The sequence below is a fragment of the Centroberyx affinis genome, unplaced genomic scaffold, assembly GCF_046629955.1.
Source record: "Centroberyx affinis isolate AG114_WGS23_722 - 3 ecotype Tasmania unplaced genomic scaffold, CSIRO-AGI_Caff_v1 ptg002373l_1, whole genome shotgun sequence".
In the NCBI taxonomy this organism is placed as follows: Eukaryota; Metazoa; Chordata; class Actinopteri; order Beryciformes; family Berycidae; genus Centroberyx; species Centroberyx affinis.
In genome coordinates this window covers 182,422-201,382 of record NW_027280630.1, presented here as the reverse complement: position 1 = coordinate 201,382, position 18,961 = coordinate 182,422, and the positions used below count along the sequence as shown (strand labels likewise).

Here is an 18,961-nt window from a genome sequence, read left to right as displayed (position 1 = left end):
AGAGCAGAGGGGATGATGGAGCAGATGCAAAGGGCAGGGTTACTACACCCACTACCTGCTGTGAGGAGAAGCAGCATCGAACACTTTGAAATGTTTTGAGTATCACACTGTAGGAGCAAGCAACTCCCTCAGGAAGACACCCACATTCCTGAAGTGGCACGGAGGCCGCCTGCCGCGACAAATACACACCCCCTTCCTCCCCGGAGAGACCGCATCCGCACCTGGGCAAGGTGCCGGTTACAACAACACCTCATGTCAAGTGCTAAATGCGCAAGGTCTCATAAAAGGCAACTGACCCTGCGTTCACCCAAAAGGGCCAGGGACATTTATTCATTTACGGCTCTGCTGACCAGTCCATGACACCAGGACCTTCCACCTCTCCAGGTCCGCTAAAAGTCAACAACACCGGAACTCCAATCAACTGAGAGCTGATCAGCGAAGGCGATCAGCCATCCCGGCATGACTAAAGACAGTTGGTCACCAGACACTCACCACTGGCAATAAACAACTGCCATAACACATGACTCGGACATGCACACTCTGCGGGACCGCGGGACCCTCAGGAATCCCGTCATTGAAACAAACTATATGAACTGAAATAGAACATTCTTAACTTCCTTTCCATACAGGAACATGATTATTTTCTGTTGTCTTACTCTGTGGATGTGATAGTCAGCACCTTGTCCTATTTGTAAGCTCATAAGGTTATGAATTATTAAGTTAATGAACAAAACACTGTTACTTCACCAATCTGGACGCTACAGGTCCCAAGTTTGGTATCAACTTATTTCTGTTGATCTTAACTTTTCAAATCTGCCACCAGAAATGTACTATGACTGAGTGTGCAATTTTGGTGAGAATAATAAGGAATCATAGGATTTCAAGTGTGTAATTACCCGGACCGAAACTGCATTGGTCACGGTGATAAGTAGGTCGGGACCCCCCCCCCCCCCCCACCATGGCACCACTGCCCAATCTGATTGGCTAAACGCCGTCCAAAGGCAAGGACACAATATTCCTTATAAGATCGTTCCCAGAGAATAGTTCTTTGAGTTGAGCTTGTTTCAAGTTCGCCTGATCAAGAGTTTCTCCACTCAGCCGGTCCAGTCCGTCCAACTTGACTCCAGAAGACTCTCTCACCATCAACAAGTCCAGCAACGTCAGGCCGCAGCAGACTCCAGGACACAAGCAAGTATCACAGCAGTCCATTCACTTTGCGTAGCCTCCTGGTGCTGTAGAGGTCCGTTTATCAATTGGCATAGCCTCCAAAGTCCCGTTATTTTGAACTATTTACTCAACTTTCTGCTTCTCAGGGAACGATCACTACAGGCCTAGTCATCTCAGTCTATTAATAATCTAATATCATTTTCATCCTATAACTTCCCTAATGTTATACTGCTTTGTTGACATTTTCCCTTGCCCTCCTGTAGACTGTGTTGCGTTTTCCCTTGTGTGTTTGTTCTCTGTAGTGTTGTTTAGTTGTAGTTGTAGATAATAGGTAGAAATAAATGTGTTTGTATATTAAATATTCTGTAGTAGTAATAATAATAATCATAACAATAATAGTTAGAACCATAAAAACAACTTAACCTCTTGTGTTTGGCCAACTGAGAGGGCTTTTCCCTTGTGTTATTATCCGTCCCTTTATAGAAATTGGTTCGCTGGACGAATAATTGTCTATTTGGGATATGTCTAATAACTTATAATTTACCTTATTAAATAATATAATCTTTGAGCTATGATTTCCTACAACACCATATGTTTTACAGAAATCTGTGATAACAAGGTTTAGTTGTCTTTAAAGAGAACTCATTACTGACTGCATTTCCTTCTATTAGCAATGGTAAAAGACATAATTGATTCACTATGGCTGTTCATGAACTGTTTTCATTATAAATAGCTGAAAACCTCTGTACAAAGGTGCTTGTTTTTCATGTGTACGTACACACATGCATAGACGAACACACTCTGAATACAATTTTGATTTTCTGTATTCAAGACATTTCAGTGTAACCCTATGGGGCTGAATGATGGACTTAATTCATGTTAAGGCTAAATTCCTCTCAGTCTCTCCTGCTCTTTCATTCAGGATTAAAGTATTTTTTCTCCCTCTCTTTCTTTTGAATCTCTTCTTAAGTCTCTTGTAGCTGCTGGCTCCCGACAGTGGCTCTCGGCTACCTTCTCGCCTGTCTTTGTGTTGGAGAGATGAGCCCTTAACAGCTGCAGCTTACATCCACCATGTCTCCTTCCCACACACACACACACACACACACACACACACACACACACGCACGCACACAGTGTCGTTTCTTTATTCCCCAGCCAATTTCACACAGCTTTAGAGTAATTAGACACGTTTCCCTTTGGTTTCACCATCAGGGCGTTTAAAAACAGCCCAGCTGATGGGTGGGAGGGAGGTGGTGCTGCTACGCTTTTGAACGTAACCCCTGCCAATTTCCTGCCTTTTCACTGTGTAACGAAGACAAACGCAGCCCAGCAGGTACTTGGGAAGGTCTGGGAACTAAATGAGCATGAAAGAGGGATGAATCAACATACACGGGTGAGAGGAGAGATGGTTCGACACACTGAGTGATAAAATCTTGAGGTTAAGTTGGTATGTGTGTGTGTGTGTGTATCCACTCCTACAGACAGAACATACGGCAGGTAAAAATCTATTTTTTTTTAGTGCACGCTTGTGGAATGTTTACTTTTATCCTTGAACTTGAACTACGCATTGTCAGAGTGACTGGTTTAACCCCAGAAGCGCCCTTGCCTTGTAACTTGTTTTTACTTTGGTCAGTTTCCAGTCAGAACAGGAGGGCAGAGGTCAAGGGTCACTTGGTGTTTGCGGTTGGTTCTGTGGGTCTGCAAAATCTTCTGGACTCTGCTGTGGATCTGCTCCCAGTGGGAGGGACTGGGCTGACTGGTCTGGAACCTGAGGAAAACACACCACAAGGAGACAGCACATTACAAAACCTGTAAAAATAAAACTAAATAAATAAATACATGAATAAATAAAAATAACCTTTATTTGTATAGCACATTTCATACACAATATGCAGCTCAAAGTGCTTTACATCAATAGAAGGCAAACTGATAAATATATAAAAGAACAAGCAAAATGCATTGCATTAAAATAATCAAATCAAGTAACAAAAAAGTAAAAATAGAAAGATAAGAATATGCAAATAAATAGACAAAGTGAATTGCATAAAAATAACACAATCAAATTAAACAGTTAAAATGAAGGCTAATTAAAACTAAGCTGAAAAGATATGTTTTTAGCAGTTTGAAAATGCTTACAGAGCCTCTCTAATATTCTTCATCAGGGTGTTCAACAGTTTAGGAGCAGAGTTAAAAAAGGCTGCATCCCCAATCTTCTTTTGAGTGGGGTTTTGTACTTCTAACAAACCAGTAGAAGACCTGAGGGCTGTTGAAGGAATATAGAAGAGACTATAGACTCAAAAAACATATTCTGAGTCCCAGACACCTGAATCAAGTTGGGTTAAGATAAAGCGAAAAGGGTTTTGACATTCATAATTTAATAATGATTAATAATTTAGATACAGTCCCTGCTCTAGCTTCAGTGATACTCAGCGGTATTCTTTTTGTCCACTAGTCTGTGCTGCACCCTAAGGAAAGGTGGGAGAGCCGGAGCAAAGCTGAAAGTACATTGACTTGACACACACTTTATGTATACTGTGTTATAAAAAAGGAGCACAGTTTGTAACATAAATGACAATGCTTCCTACAACAAAAAAATTGATTTTGATTTTGGCTCCCTTATATTCGACCCTGTGTGCAAACTAAAAAAAAAAAAAAGAAAAAGTAATTTCACCATTGATAGAACCAACTATGCGTTCAAACCAGAGGCATAAACGTCCTTCATCAATACAATATAAATGTATTCTGTCTGCGAGATGGCCACAGGCACTTATGAAATAAAAAATGGCAATGAAAGACAGACAGAAGTAAACAGTAATAAATTCCAGTATTGCCTCTCATCCACATCTATTTGTTGGGAGTGGAGGGATGATGACTGACTGACTGATGCCCCGGCTTGGCTTGCAGTGTGGGGATGGAAGCTTTTCATCTGTAATCAGATAAATTCACTTCCTGCTTCAAAAAGTCATCAAGGACAAATCATCCAGAGACATGAATAGACTGAGACTTCAGGGCGTAGGGGGCAAAAGTTGCCATTGGCATCTGTCATTTGCTTTTTCCATCAAAGATTTGCGGTAAGACGTGCCCCTCTCCCTGTCGGAGGGAATCTACAGACGCCCGCTCTAATCTCCCACCCTGCAACTCCTGTCGCGTTTTCAATTGAGAGAGAAGTATCATTCATTTCCTACAATTTACTTTCCAGTTTAAAATTGTCTATTGATTTTAATGTTTACTTATGGACTGAGAAGAGGGGAAGGGAAGGGAGGGTAGAACAAACAAACAAAACGGAACATCGGTCCCATCGGTGTGTGCAACTCACAGCTGCCGCGATCGATGACAAGGTCTCTCAGAATGTATTAAAGCGTGCGTCGGGTCAAATGCATCAGGGCTCAGGCTGAAACACAAATCAATACCATTTTCCTCTTTGTTTTCCCTTCTCTCTCCCTCCTTTCTAAGTAATGAACAAACATGACAAGACATCAGCTCCCGTAATTTGAGAGGTGGAGGGGAATTCATCCTGCCTGTCGACTGTGATCAAAATTAAAGATTAGAGGCGTATGAGTACATGCACGCGTGCGCACACACACAAACACACACACACACAAACCAGTGCCAGTGTATGGCTAACATCTCATGAGAGAGCCATATTTGTCAATACTATATAATTGGAAACTCATACAGGGGCGCTTTTTTTTACCACACCAATCCTTTGAAGATCTTTTGAGCAAACACAAATTATTTACACAGACGGATCAGGACAAATTCAAAGCAAATTCCACAAAAAAGTATTTTGTTTTCTCATGCTTAGGCCTGAGTGTAGAGAGAATCGGCTGGCTTTGTGGCCAGAGAAGCCAGCTTGCAATGCTGATCCTCAGAGATCATCACTGATGAACATCTGGAGATATTTTGAGGAGACCGCAAGTTGAAGCACAAAGTTATTAACAAGCACTCTATTAACTGTTGACCCTTATTATCCAACTTCTCCTAAAAACAGGAGAATTTATTTATATAGGACAAGAGAGAGAACATCAAAAAAGAAAGAAAGAACATCAGAAAAAAAAGACCTCCAATTAACAACCATTACATACACTGTTTCTTCATCATTTATCCTGGTGCTTTTTTTTTTAAATAGATTTTTTTTTGCCATTTTTGCCTGTATTCGATAGTTCGAAGTAGAGAGAGATAGGAAAGCTTTGGAGATAGAGGGGGATCAGATAAGGTTTCGTTGACCTTCACACAGTACAATGATAGTTTCCTATTGGCCACTGAGCGGCTCCATTGGCGCAGCTGGGGGTCAAGTGCCTGACTCAAGGCTGAGGTGATTGGGGGTTAAGTGCCTTGCCTTGTTCAGGGTTAGGAGGTTGGGATGGAAGAGTCACTCATTCAGATTTTCCCAGTCAAACTGGTTGCTTTTTGGCCTCAAGCCCCTTTTCTCTAACCTTCAGGCTAGTCCCTTACAGTGTGTTCATCCTCCAGTAAAAACTGTTGAGATTGAATCAAGCTTAACAACCATGTGAAAAAATCCTTGTCTGGAAAATCCTGTTCACACAAAAAAACTCAACTTGACTGATACTAAAGCTAATAAACCACAGCGACGGCAGGGCTCCTTTGGGCTGCTTTCACATTGTCCTCTTCCCATTATTATTATTTTTTTTACTTAATTTTTTTTTTTTTTTTTCAATTATGGACTGTTTTTTTTGGAAATTTAGGAGGGGAACAAAGAAAGGTTCAGGTTCCCACACTCACTTGGATGTCAAATTCAAGGACTTTTAAATGGAAAACTTCTAAATTACTCAAAATTGGCATGTTTTGCGGTAAGACATAACATTGGTCAAAATTAGACATCATAGAGGCTTAATGCTTTACAGTACTAATGATCTTATCAAGTGAAGAAATCACGGTGAAATCTTGTATTTTATACCTGCTGCTATATCACAGCGCAGAGCAGTCCAGAGATCTGAGGCATATTGATGAATTTTAATTAAAGAAATCAAGCACTTCCAAGGCCACCCATTCATCTTCAAAAACATTTAAGGCCTTATTTTACTTTTAAGGATATTCAAACCTTAAGTTTGAAAGAAGATGGTTGCATTAAGCAGAGACTGTAACTGTGTACGTTACCGTTCTCTGAGGGAAGAGTTGCTGAGAATCAGAGGGCTTCTGGAGCTTGATGCACCGAGGGCGGACTGAGCTGAGACAGCGCCTCTCACAGGTGTCCTGATCTGGGCTTCATGCCTGGACAACAGCTCTGGAGAACCTGACCCCAACTGGAAGAGGTCAGAGGGCAGCAGGGTTTAAGGTCAACAGGGGTTGAGTCGGGTGGACTGAAAGCAGTACTGATGAGAACACTACAGTCACCAAGGACACCCAGTCCACAGCAGACCAGAGTAAAATGTAATAAAGTAACAAAATACATTTACTCAAGTACTGTACTTAAGAACAATTTTGAGGTACTTGCACTTTATTTGAGTATTTCCATTTTGTGAGACTTAATACTTTTACTCCACTATATTTCAGATGGAAATATTGTACTTTTTACTCCACTACATTTATCTGATGGCTGTGGTTACTAGTTACTTTACAGAATAAGGCTTTACATGCAAAACATACGATAAGCTCATAAAATATAATAATAAATAATAATAATACATTTTATTTCTAGAGCGCTTTACATGGTACTCAAAGACACTTTACAGCAAAGGGATAAAGAGAATAAAATATTAAAAATATAAAGCAAATGGTACAAAAGTGATGATAATAAGTAAAATGACCATAATAAAAATAAATATCAGTATTAAGACAGAGAAGACAGTTTTGCATTGTTACAGTTTAAATTCCCCAAAAGTATATGGAGTAGTTAGACCTGCAACATTAAAATACTTCTTACAGGTTAATGCATCAATAATTTAACATTCTGAAAGTACATTCTTCAGAATGAGTACTTTTACTTTTGATACTTAAGTACATTTTACTGCTAATACTTCTATACTTTTACTTATTATTTACGTATTTTTCCATTATGGTATTGCTATTTTTACTTGAGCAAAAAAGATTTGAGTACTTTTTTCACCACTGTAACATGGAATTTGCACATAAGTCTTAGCATTTGTTTCAACCTCCTGGGATTACCAGAGTGGTGGTGTTTGGTGGGATCTTGTATCAGGACAATAAGACCAAGTTAAGTAAGTTGTCAATCACAGAAAAGTACATTTAACCCGTAACTGTCAAATCCATCTGACACTCCAAGCAGACTAAAGAAACACTAACAATTGTTTGCAAATACCATTTGGCAGCTCTGGTTGAGAGCATAGATTTAGAGTATGTGTAAATGCCATGTATTATAAAATAAGGATTTTCCAGTATAAAGAGCATACACACAGTTAAGGATTTTCCAGTATAAAGAGCATACACACAGTTAACATTTTTAAGCTTATGTTATCACCAAGTTATGGATGTGCTGTTGCATCCAAATACTAGCTGGCTAGATTCATTGGTTTCAGATAATATAATTAGACTTACTCTGGCTGTTCTTGGTCTGTAGCTCCCCAGGAGAGAGGAATCTAGGATGACAAGAAGGTAGAAGAGTGTTACAGGGACAGGAACACTGGGAGGAGTTTGTGAACTGCAAAACTTCTGCACTACTTCCTTTGAAATATGAAATATTGTTTACTCCTCGAACATAAACAGATGTGAAAGAAACTGCATTTTGTTTCAGTATCTGTAGGTTGTACTGCGTAAAGGCAGCGCTATACTAACAACAAAGTCAAACTTGCCCTACATAGAAGCACAGTTGAACACGGTGCCATATACAAATGTGTGTATACTTGCTGCGGCTTCGTATTGTTTGTTTATTTACACTCAAAACCCAGTGTGGGTGCATGAAGATTAAAGTAGTAACTGTAACCTAGGGAAACTAGAAACAGCAGTGACAAACTCAAACAAACAAACTCAGAGAACATCAGAACATCAGCGTCTGCTTTGAACATGCAGCTGGGGGAATGAGGATTTAGAGGCTGTCTGATTGGTCATAAGTGTCAACATCCTGCCAACATCCTGCCAACATCCGAAACAATTCATTTTGACGAGTTGACCGCATGATGTTAGCACGGAGATGTAAACGAAGGCAATGGACCGGAAAAGGAGTCCGAAGCCAATGTGGCACTTCGTTTTTTCAGCAACCCGTCCTTTTGTCGATACGAGCCTGCCAAAAAGTCATTTCTACAGCAAGTATACCATGGCCTTAAGTGAGTGAGCGAGTGTGCGTTGGTGTGTGCATGTGAGTGATGAGGCTTACCTGTGAGATCAGCTGTAAAGCTGGCAGAGCGACGCATGCTGCCGGATTTGGGAGAGGAGAACTGCTGAGAGGAAGGAGTTTCCATCACGGAGACACTACTGCAATGAGAGACCTAGTGTAACACACATAACAAAGAAGAAAAATCATCCGCTGAACAATGTCGGTAACTCAACAGACTTTTCTAGTTTGAATTATTTTATCAATGCAGTAAAACACCTGCACAGCATGGTCGCACCGGCACTCTGACTTTCATCAGTGTGCAACTTTGAATTTTTCCAACAGTTTCATCAGTGCTACACACCAAAATAGTTTTTCTAACTGCGCGAGCACAGTTTTTTTCCCCACTTTGAAACCCAAACGCACATCAATCAATCGAACAATCTAACAAAAAATACCCAATCAAGAAAACAAATAGAGCTTTTGTTGGTCTTATTTTGCTAAATGAAAGTAGCAACAGCAGACATTCATCACATTCAGTCACTTCTACCAGTCTGTGGCAAGATAATGGAGAAGTTACCCAGAAAGCTAGGACACACTCGTCATCTCTCTGATATGCCTCTATTTGTCCTTCACTGCAGCCCTAATCACTCCAGCAAGAGGATCACAATGAGGCTGAAGGAAAAACAAGATAAAACTTTTATGGGAGGATAACTGCTAACGACCGTCTCAAACAACATACTACTTGGCTATAGCTTCCCTCCACACACAAACCAAGAGTTGAGGCTCTCAAACGTGCGCTGATAATGCATTCAGCGCGGGCCGAGCTACTTCATTAGGTATCTATTTGTTAATTGCAGCTTGACTCTTAATTACCAGGGTTAATTGTAGCCAGGGGATTCCCCCAGGAAAACCAGAGTGGAAAAGCATGCTCTGCTCTTTAACAAAACACCCGCTGTATTCTAGTAAATGCCATTCATGTGTATCACAAAAACAACAAACAACTCAATCCCTAATCGTTTCTTTTAATAACAGTATCCTGGTGGATTTTGATATTCAAACCTCAGGATTACATTTGATGTGAATGAAAAATCAGAGAGAAAAGAAGAGTGAAGCGGGAGGGAGGGGCAGAGAACGAGAGGCCGTGCTGTTCTCCATCTATATTCCCCCAGGCTCTGCGATCAGAAAAGCACTCCTTTTTATATGCAAATCTCTCATAGCTGTGATACGCCCATAATTAAAGTGTTAATAAACAAGTGTGTATCGGGCTAAATGCTGGACTCGCTGCTACTAAAGGGTACCAGAGCCCCACTGTGAGGATGATAAGCCATATTACATTCATGAGTGATGTAGAGGGAAAAACTACAGTGACATTAAACACCATTAAAGCTTCCTGTGAAAAAAGGAACATTGTTCTTTTACTATGCCCTCAAAATAAAGTTATATTCAAGCTTGTAACATAGAGACTACAACATGATAAAAGGGAGGCAGGCACGGCATTGTTTTGAATGTAAAGGATCCACACTGAAAAATGGATGGACTGAAGTTGGAAAAATATGTCAGCGGATACACCCACCCACTCACCCACTCTTTTAGATTCCATCCAAACCATTTATTTTTGATCATCTGTGAACCATAACAGCTATTTTGTATTTTTGTCAACGCCCTGTAAAAAGCTGAGAGTGAATAACTAATAGCATAAAAAGAGACTGGAAGCACCACTAATTAGTTTGCTGTACGGAAGCTGTGCTAAGTATCTATGGTGCAAATCATCAAGCACCAACATGCCCTCTTGCCAGTGGCATGGGCCCACAAGGAATGAATGACATCGATTCAGGAGGCCAGCAATTTAACGCAACCTGTCTGTTGGACAGGTGTATTGTTGGCACAAGTCATACCATCATATCACTATTCTGGGGAGAAACTTCAACTTGGAGAAATCTATCTTATATTACCAACCAAGAAGGGCGGCTGGCTCTCCGTCTCTTTCCTGAAGCGGTGAGGCCCCAGCTGGAGATGGCTGAGCCTCTGCCTGGCGTCCTCTGAAAGCTGGCACATCCTGCGGTGGGTGTAAGGCGACAGGGCGCGTGTCCTGGAGGCGACTGTGGGCTGCTGGTAGCCAGAGTCTGCAGAACACCCAGGACCTGTCTGTTGTCTTCCCTGCCTGTGTCTCTGGGAACTATGGCCAGATGGGGATGAAGAAGGAGAGGGTCTGGACGATGATGGCCATGCAGAGTTTGTAATTCTAGCCTCAGTGTTTTGCTTTTCTTTCCCACTTTTCACGGGACTACAGTTCCCATCAACCCCCATGGAACACTGCCGGCTGGATGGAGACTGACATAGTGGTTTGGGCGATGAAGACGGTTTGGTTGAACTCCGTCCAGACGGGGATAGAGATGGCCTCACTGGAGAGAGACAGCAAGGCTGGGGGGTGGAGAGAGGGAGGGAGGGGGAGAGAGAGAGAGCGAGAGAGAAAGAGAGAGAGAGAGAGAGAGAGAGAGCAAGGTTGATATGTTGTTTTGATATGTCAGACTAGTTATGCATCAGATGTTGTGGTAATTCTCTGTTTTGAGGCACAAAGGGATGCAATGCAAACCTTTTATCTCAGCAGCATCTAGATTTCTCTGCAGACTGCAAAGTTATTCCTTTACAGATGCATCAGCCATTTTAGCTATTAAGCCAATTGCTCTCAGTGTCTATACAGACTTGTTCTCCCTGGACGAAACCATTAAACCATTAGCCAAATCATTCAGCTTAAGTGTTACAACAACAACAGCTCTCTCATTCTGCACTGCCATGGAGACCACCTCTGCAGAATGACTTCAATAACTCTAATGGCCGCTAACATCATTCTCAGATGCAATATCCCACTTCCTGCGGGCAATGTCGACCGGGGATAAATAAGTTAAGAAAAAATGTTAATTGCGTTTGATGGCCATCTCCAGTCTAATATGATAAAGAGGCATTACCTGGCTGTAAAACAAAGATAATCTAAATGCTAATTAGGGACATCACGGAACATTAAAACTCATTTTTTAAGAGAAACAGAATGATAAATAAATCCTGATTGAGGTTGCCATTTCAGAGTGGTCTGATTTAATGGAATTAAGCAAAGTAAGCCCCCCCTCCCCCTATTTCCTTCACCTCTTCCATCTGTTCTTTGCTGGTGGAGAGCCACTGAGAGTCAGTCACTTTTCCTGTCTGCAACTGCGTGGTGAGGGCTTGTCTTATGTGATTACTTACTCTTGCCACTGTTGGTATTGTGTGATAAAGTGGCCTGTCCTTGAGACAAAGTCTGAGCTACATGTAGCTTATTAAACAAGAAAAACCAACCTTGTCTAAAACGCGTACATGCAAATAATGTTGGAGTAAAAACACTACAAAGAACGCTTCTGTGCCAAGTCGACCGTGCTGATCTTTTACATAGAGGGAAACGCGCATGGATTGGGAAAAAAGCAGGACTGACAACAGTGGAAACACAATAGACAGCTGTGTGGGGAAATAGGGATAAGATATAAAGAGAGAGATTAGAGGGTGAGAAAACAGGACAGAAGAAGAGAGCAACACTTTACTACTTTGCCGAATGTATATTCACCACTACAGTTATAGAGGTTTCGTGGCAGTTGCTATCATTCCAAATCTCTATTAAAACAGGACATGGTTTGTCGGCTGGGCAGGCAGGCTGTCAGGGAAATGCCTATGCTGAGGAGCCATTAGGAGGGGAGAATGGAGAAATTGTACTGTCTGACAGCCACAGCGGTGCTCTGATCCAGACATCCCCCTAAGGGGCCAGGAGAACACATTGACAATCTGCCTCGCTGTCAATGACATCCCATTTAACCAAATAGCTTTGCTTAGGTTACTGCACCTGGAAAATATATGGTACTGTTTTTGGCACAACACGCCGACCACTGTGTGATGGATCATATGCTACTAACAGTACTCTCTGTGAAGGGTTTTCCCTCTTTCTTTTTTTTTTTAACCAAAATTCCTTTTTGGTCTGAAAATGGAAGACTACCCTGCTCTCCTGCTGTCCGTCTGCCGAGCACAACACACACACACACGCACACACGCACACACACAAGGCCATCACTGAGTGGATTACCCTGCAGAGAACAGACGGGAACACCTCATAAAACAAATCCTGGAGCCGCCATGAAAGGAAAGAGAGAGGCAGAGAGAGAGAGACAGAATACAAGAAATCCACATTCTTTAAAAGGTAAAATGGTGATCATATGCAGCTGAGCTTGAGCACCAGTTACCCTTTAAATCCAATATGACTCAGTGGAGGAGAGGTGCAGGTAAGCCTGAGCCAGGCCTGGATAGTGGCAGTGAATGTGAAAAACTGACTTACTGACTGGTTCTGTGACAAAAATTGTATAAAATCCCAGCTAGCGGGAGCAGTGAGAGGAGCCCGGCTATCAGCATCACAGATCTGTCTCCCCGTAATTACATTCACAAGGAGAGAACAGATACCCTTGAAACACTACAGGGATGGATAGATAGATGCAGTAGCCATGGCAACAATAGAAGGTAGGTCTATATGGTGGAAACAGACAAAACTGATAGAGAGTGATGCTACTCATTAGAGCGGTCTGGAAATGAATCTTCACTGTTCTAGCTATGGTCACTTTCACAGTAACGCTGAGTGTTTGGCTCTGATGTGATCAAATTCAGCCTCATTCTGAACAGGCAGGCAGGCAGATAATTACACTGTGTATTTGACTCTCGAGGGACACTTTGATGTCTATTAACATTTTAAACTTTGAGCAAGCTCCGATGCTTCTGAAAGGCTGTGAACATGTGTCAAGTGAAATGAATTCAAAAAGAACTCAGCAAGAAAGGGCATAAATGCAGATAAAAAACAAGAGAAAACAAATGAATCGCAAATGTGGAAAAACAGGAAGACTATCTCTGTGTGTGTGTGTGTGTGTGTGTGTGTGTGTGTGTGTGTGTGTGTGTGTGTGTATGCAGGCTTGTGAGATGTAATGTGCGGACACACTTACAGGTGAGGTGAGCCGGCTGTCTTTCCCATCACTCTCCTCAATGACAGATGTGGTAGCAAACTCCACTTTGGGACAGATTCCCTAGAGGGAGAGGGACAATAGGAACAAACACAACACCTTTAACAGGGAGATGGAGACAAAAGCACAGATAACAACGTTGCTTTGGAAGATCCATTTACAACCACGATTCTACAATCTACGCCACGCTTGAGAAAAACAAATTGGAGGAAAGAGAAAGGCTCGAGTGATGTTTAAATAATATGGCAATTTGGAGAGAGACATCTAAATTGCTATGTAGACCTCGAACACAAACACATAAAAAGCAAACAGAGAGAGGGGAACAGTGTTCAAAGACATTTAAATGATATGTCTGCTATGTGCACTTCAGCGGACAAGGAGAGGATGTAGAAGAATGAACGAGAGAGGGAAGAGGTAGAGTGAGAGAGAGATGACTGAAGGAGAGGAGGAAAAGGGAGAAAGGCAAGATGAGGAGGAGGGAATGAAAGGGGAGGAACTTCTCAGTTTCGTTTTTTTTTTCTTCTCTCTGTATAACAGAGCTGGAAAAGATTCCCTCTTTAAAGAAAATACTATCTTTCCTCAAGGAAATTGTTTGCTTTGTCTAAGTCAAGAGAATGCATTGAATTGGTTATCTGAGCGGTGTACCTGCCTGTCATGTACAGCACGAGAGCTGGTGAGATTGGGAAGGGAGTCACTTTTAGAGGAAGCTACAGTCGACTGCAGGGTTTGAACGACGATTGTAATATTGGTGTCAATCAAGCTAGATCACATGGTGAGCACAGCTCTCCCGGTAGAGCGGGTTAGATAATTGAAGAAATCAGTGAAACTCGTCATCTGACAGAAACACTCCCCTTCAGCTAATACAAGAATGTGCTTTTTTGCATTTGCTCAGTCAGCAGCCCAGCCACCCCTGCTGGCATGAATGAAGTTTGTAACACCTGGAACTGGGAGGAGGAGGAGGAGGAGAGAAGAAGAAATGGAAAACAAGTAAAGAAAAGAACAGTAGGAGCCTACAGGGAAGGAGGAGGACCTCTTCATCAGTATCTCTCTCTCTGGAGCTCCGTCTCGGGAGCTCAGTCTGGGTCCGGGGTACAGGAAATCTCTGGTGCTCTCCTCCACCGTGGCTAGGATCTCACCCTCTGAAACCGCAAACAGACATGCCCAGGGAGACACACACAGACACACACAAACAAAGTTGAGATCCTATTTTTGCAATGGTTAGACTGGATAAAGTAGGAGCAGAACATGCCCATATGGCATCATCAGAAAGCATACCTGGAGGCACCAGCTGAATCAGCTCAAAAGATGTGGTGTCAGCTAAGAGGGGCGAAAGCACAAATACACTGTGAGCTAATGATCAGTATCACAACTAATAGCCTATAAGCTTACATAGCAAATGATTCAGGGCTAAGTGATGAGGAAGCAAATCCCAGGAGGCCATTTACCATCTAGCAGGTCAGCCACGTCAGCAGGGTCAACCACGCCTGGGAAAGTCTGGTAAAGCAGACAGAGTACAGACAAAGCAAATCAATGCGTATAACAAGATGAGACACACAGGCTGGTTTCTGATTCCTCCATTCTCTGTGTGTGTTACATTACTCAGGGAAAGGAAGTCCCTTTCTACCAGGAAGGTTGCTGGTTTGAACCCTCGGACTTGGACCGATGGAATTAGTAGAATTCTCCCCTCCCTCCACAGCGATTAAGGATGGGACTATATATGAAAATTCAATATATCGCATTACAAAAATATGACAATACGTATTGCGGGGCAGAAAAATGATTTGCAATATTATCTATATTTTATTCTGCTGTAGTAATCACAAATGAGACTGCTTGCCCATCACAATTTCACAAGCTCTCCACTGAAATTATATTATTTGCACTTTCTAATGGCATTTTTAAATTGTTGTTTATATGCTAGCAAGTCAATGCCATTGCTAGAAAGATTTATGGCTCAGAAATAAATGTAATTCTGCACAGTCATACTTTGTTGTAATTTAACTTTTATTTATTACATCATATAATAGTTGCGTCAAATCGTGAACCCCATATCGCATTACGAATCGTATTGACCCATCCAGCTACAGCTACTACTGATAAAGTACGCTTGAGTGGCACAAACACCCAGTTGCTCTCATGGAGTTTCTCAGTGGCAATAGTAGAAGACTGTGGTTATACAGGGCAGCTCCTGCGTATAAATGTGTGAACAAGTATGCCGGTATATAAGGCATAAACTTATGCATAGGTGTTCCAATAGACAGAAATAAAGAGAAAAGAGACACAGGGATGGGGACTTCTTGAATATTAATCTCTTAGTAGGAAGAATAGGTGTTGGCAGGAGGCAACTTGAGGACTGGGGTGTGAGGGGAAGGCAACTCCTTGTTAAGACAAAGTGTGATATGCATCTAGTGGGCAAAAAAATATGCTCTTTACTCTCCCACCATCTTGCTTGTTAAATGTGAACAAAAGGACCACAGGGTGACGGTCAGGGAGGCGGCACATAATTCTGTGATACACGGTTGTTATTCTCACCTTGGCAAAGACCATTTTGTGGTGGAAGAGCAGGGGGAAGGCAGGAGGCACGCAGCGAGTCTTCCTGTACTGACCCATGATGCACACAGAGAGGTAGACGTCCTGCTGCTGGGCCAGCAGCACTCCTGGACAGGTGATCTGCACACAGACACTAGTGTGATTGTTTCTTTGTTTTTGTTGTTTGTAGGTGGAATATTTTATAAGCTCTTTGGGATTTTCGGGCTACATTTTCTCTTCTCTTTCTGTATTTCATCATTTTATAAGGGTACGCGTAAATACTCTCGCTGAATTAGTGCAGAAAGCTCAATATATGCTTATTCCAGGATGTTTAGCAAAACGCATTTCTGGTAAGTAGTTAGCTATCCAACATTGAATGTAGGATTTCTGCATGCACTGGTGTAGATATATTACTAGAAACCAATAAAAAAAACCACATAATTAGGGATAACGGTTAAGTTAGGAAAGGTTTGCTATACGGGTAAAGTTAGCTAAAGTTTTGGGGAGGAAGATGCAAGCTTGCTAGCGAACCAACAGATTAATTTCTCAATTTTCTGTATCAGAGTAAACAGCAGCGTAATGACGCACTTACAGCCTGTATGTCCAAGTGTACGGTACATTTCAGAGATTTCTGAGGCACTCTAGAGCAGGAAAGCGTCTTCTTCTTCTTCTTCTTCTCCACAGGAGCCATTCCTCCCATCTTCAAACTTCGTTGTCATAGCAAACAGGAAGACAATCAGACAGAGCGGATGTCGAGTCATGTGACCAGGAAGTAGCCAATCAAAACGCGGAAGCCCCCTGCTGCTCGCCCCGCACTCTCCTCCCTCTCTCGCACGCACGCACGCACACACACACACACACACACACACACACACACACTTCAGAATAAAGCAGAACATTGATAGACGATTCAGCACTTTATTTCATCCCACGTTGTGTCAAACTGCCCTGAAATCCACAAAGCCATTCTCAGTTACAACATTCACATATTCATTCAAACAGCGTATTCTCTCAATAAATAAAATAAATGGAGCTACAAATGTAAACTAACAGTGATAACACCTGGACACACTGTATCAAAATGTTCTTTATACAAGTTTCTTTTATATAAGCCATATTTAAGCTTCAATCTCAATTATTGCTATAAGAGAGACAGGTTCAATATAATGTTAATATTAATAGCAAATAATAGCATAATACCAACAGATAGAATAATACCAACAGAGTCATGAAATAAGTTAATAACAGCCGAGACGCATGCATTTATTTACAACTATATAAACAAGTCAATCTCCATCTAAGTACAAGGCAGTATGCAGGCTACTGTAGGACTGAAGAAGCACATCTCGGTAAAACAAAAAAAGAGCCATTGAACGAAGGCCTCAAACGGAGCTTAGATGGTTAGTGACTCTGCCTGCCCTTGACATTCAATTTTATACATTTTATTGCCACCAAACAATAACATTGGACCAACTTGGTCGGATTATAGTCCTGTGAGTACCAGTCATTCCTCTGTTATAAGTCTGTGAAATGTGAAAATAAGTCTTTATAGCCGGGGAGATGTGGGGCTTCTAAAGGCAATGAAGTGTGAAGGATCCTCCTGTTACGGCGCTCTGCATTTTATACATGTTTCTGTCTGTCTGTCTGTCCTGTATGTCTAGTGTCTGACGCCGTGGCTCTTCTTCTCCCTCTCCCTGTCCGCCGTCTCTCTGTCGGCCCCGTTGCCCTTTGCGTTACCGCTGCCTGTCTGGGACGACACCTCAGAACTGGTGACAGAAACACACAAACATTATTATTTAGAGGATCAAACAGTAACACAATCTCCTGCAAACGACAAGAGAAAAGAAAGAAAATTACATTCTTTATCAAACTGAAAAGATATCACACTTGGGCTTAATATAATGTAATATTTATTCATAGCGTCATTTGTCAATGATTCCTTGACTCTTTACCTTTGAATGTGAGTTGGTCTGTTGTCCTTGATGAGGTTGTTGAGTTTGTAGTAATCCAGGAAGGTTCGAGCCACGTTCCTGCCCAGCTTCATGTCTGAGGACGGGCAGTTAAAGCTCATTGTCTTGTCTGGATGAGCTACAGGACGATAACGTCTCCTGGACTGAGTCAAAAAAATATAGCAAAGCAAACTAAAGCATCCAACACTTGTCTGAGAGCTAGAATGAGCGTTTACACTTCAGAGACAGTTAAGAGATTTAGAATTTTCAATATCTGTGATGTATATTCGCATGACACATACAAACCTCTAAATCTCCACCTGGATGCCGGACACGTATGAAATGAACTGATACAAAAAGGCCTTAAGATATCCGCCCTGTCATTGCCGACACACCCGGCGAGGTGCAGTAAATAACTGGGAACCAGCGGCTGGAGAAATGGGCAGTGTAAATCCTCAAGGTACAACGCACTGTGTTCTGCACTAAGTGAGGCTAAATCAACTGCGTTTCAGTCTCGTCAGCCAAATGCATGATGCTGGCATGAATCACACAGTAGCAATTACTTACTGCTGAGGCCTTATTTAAATTCACAGGTGAATGCACACATCATCCCCTCGCCCAATCCCCCCTCACTACATTAGGGGCAATATCAATAACTCCACCACTTTCATACAAGAGTTGAGCCTCTATGAGTGCTGTTGCTATGCCTGCGATCATTAGGCCACCAGGGCAAGTAATGATGACAATCTGGTTCAGATAATCAAGAAGTGGAGAACCACAGAATACCAACAATGTTCCCAATCACCGTGAGTGAGGATTTAGCAAATACAGATAAAGAGGAACAATGTCACTAAGTAGAAGTGAAATTCATCCAGTCGCTGAGGCACGAGTCGAATGACAAACACCCATCTGTATCCATCTGCCATCCATCTATCCTCCCACCTAAACATCCATCCATCCCTATTCCATCACAAAAAAACATAGTGGTTTCCTTGTTCCGGGGCATTGATGTTTAGAGAAGCTAGCGCCATTCTTCACCAGGCTAAAGCCAATGATGGAGCAAC

The 18,961-nt window shown here is 42.0% G+C and overlaps 2 protein-coding genes across 2 annotated transcripts in view; both read right to left on the bottom strand.

Moving 5' to 3' along the window:
* Positions 1-996: 996 nt before the first annotated feature.
* Positions 997-16,661, bottom strand: spata6 (spermatogenesis associated 6). The gene is made up of 12 exons (XM_071533507.1): positions 16,541-16,661; positions 15,952-16,089; positions 14,865-14,913; positions 14,695-14,736; positions 14,434-14,558; positions 13,402-13,482; positions 10,780-10,819; positions 10,355-10,719; positions 8,459-8,570; positions 7,684-7,724; positions 6,286-6,431; positions 997-2,935 (listed from the first exon to the last, which is right to left on the bottom strand). The coding sequence occupies exons 1-12, from the start codon at positions 16,646-16,648 to the stop codon at positions 2,797-2,799; spliced, it is 1,386 nt and encodes a 461-aa protein (XP_071389608.1). The 5' UTR covers positions 16,649-16,661; the 3' UTR covers positions 997-2,796.
* A 944-nt stretch (positions 16,662-17,605) lies between these two features.
* Positions 17,606-18,961, bottom strand: part of agbl4 (AGBL carboxypeptidase 4) — a gene marked incomplete at its 5' end in the record, with an annotated part of 154,662 nt that continues 153,306 nt past the window's right edge. The window contains 2 exons of the mRNA XM_071533506.1: positions 17,606-17,714; positions 17,901-17,994. Of these exons, the coding sequence (XP_071389607.1) occupies positions 17,606-17,714; positions 17,901-17,994 (203 nt within the window). The remainder of the gene's footprint in view (positions 17,715-17,900; positions 17,995-18,961) is intronic.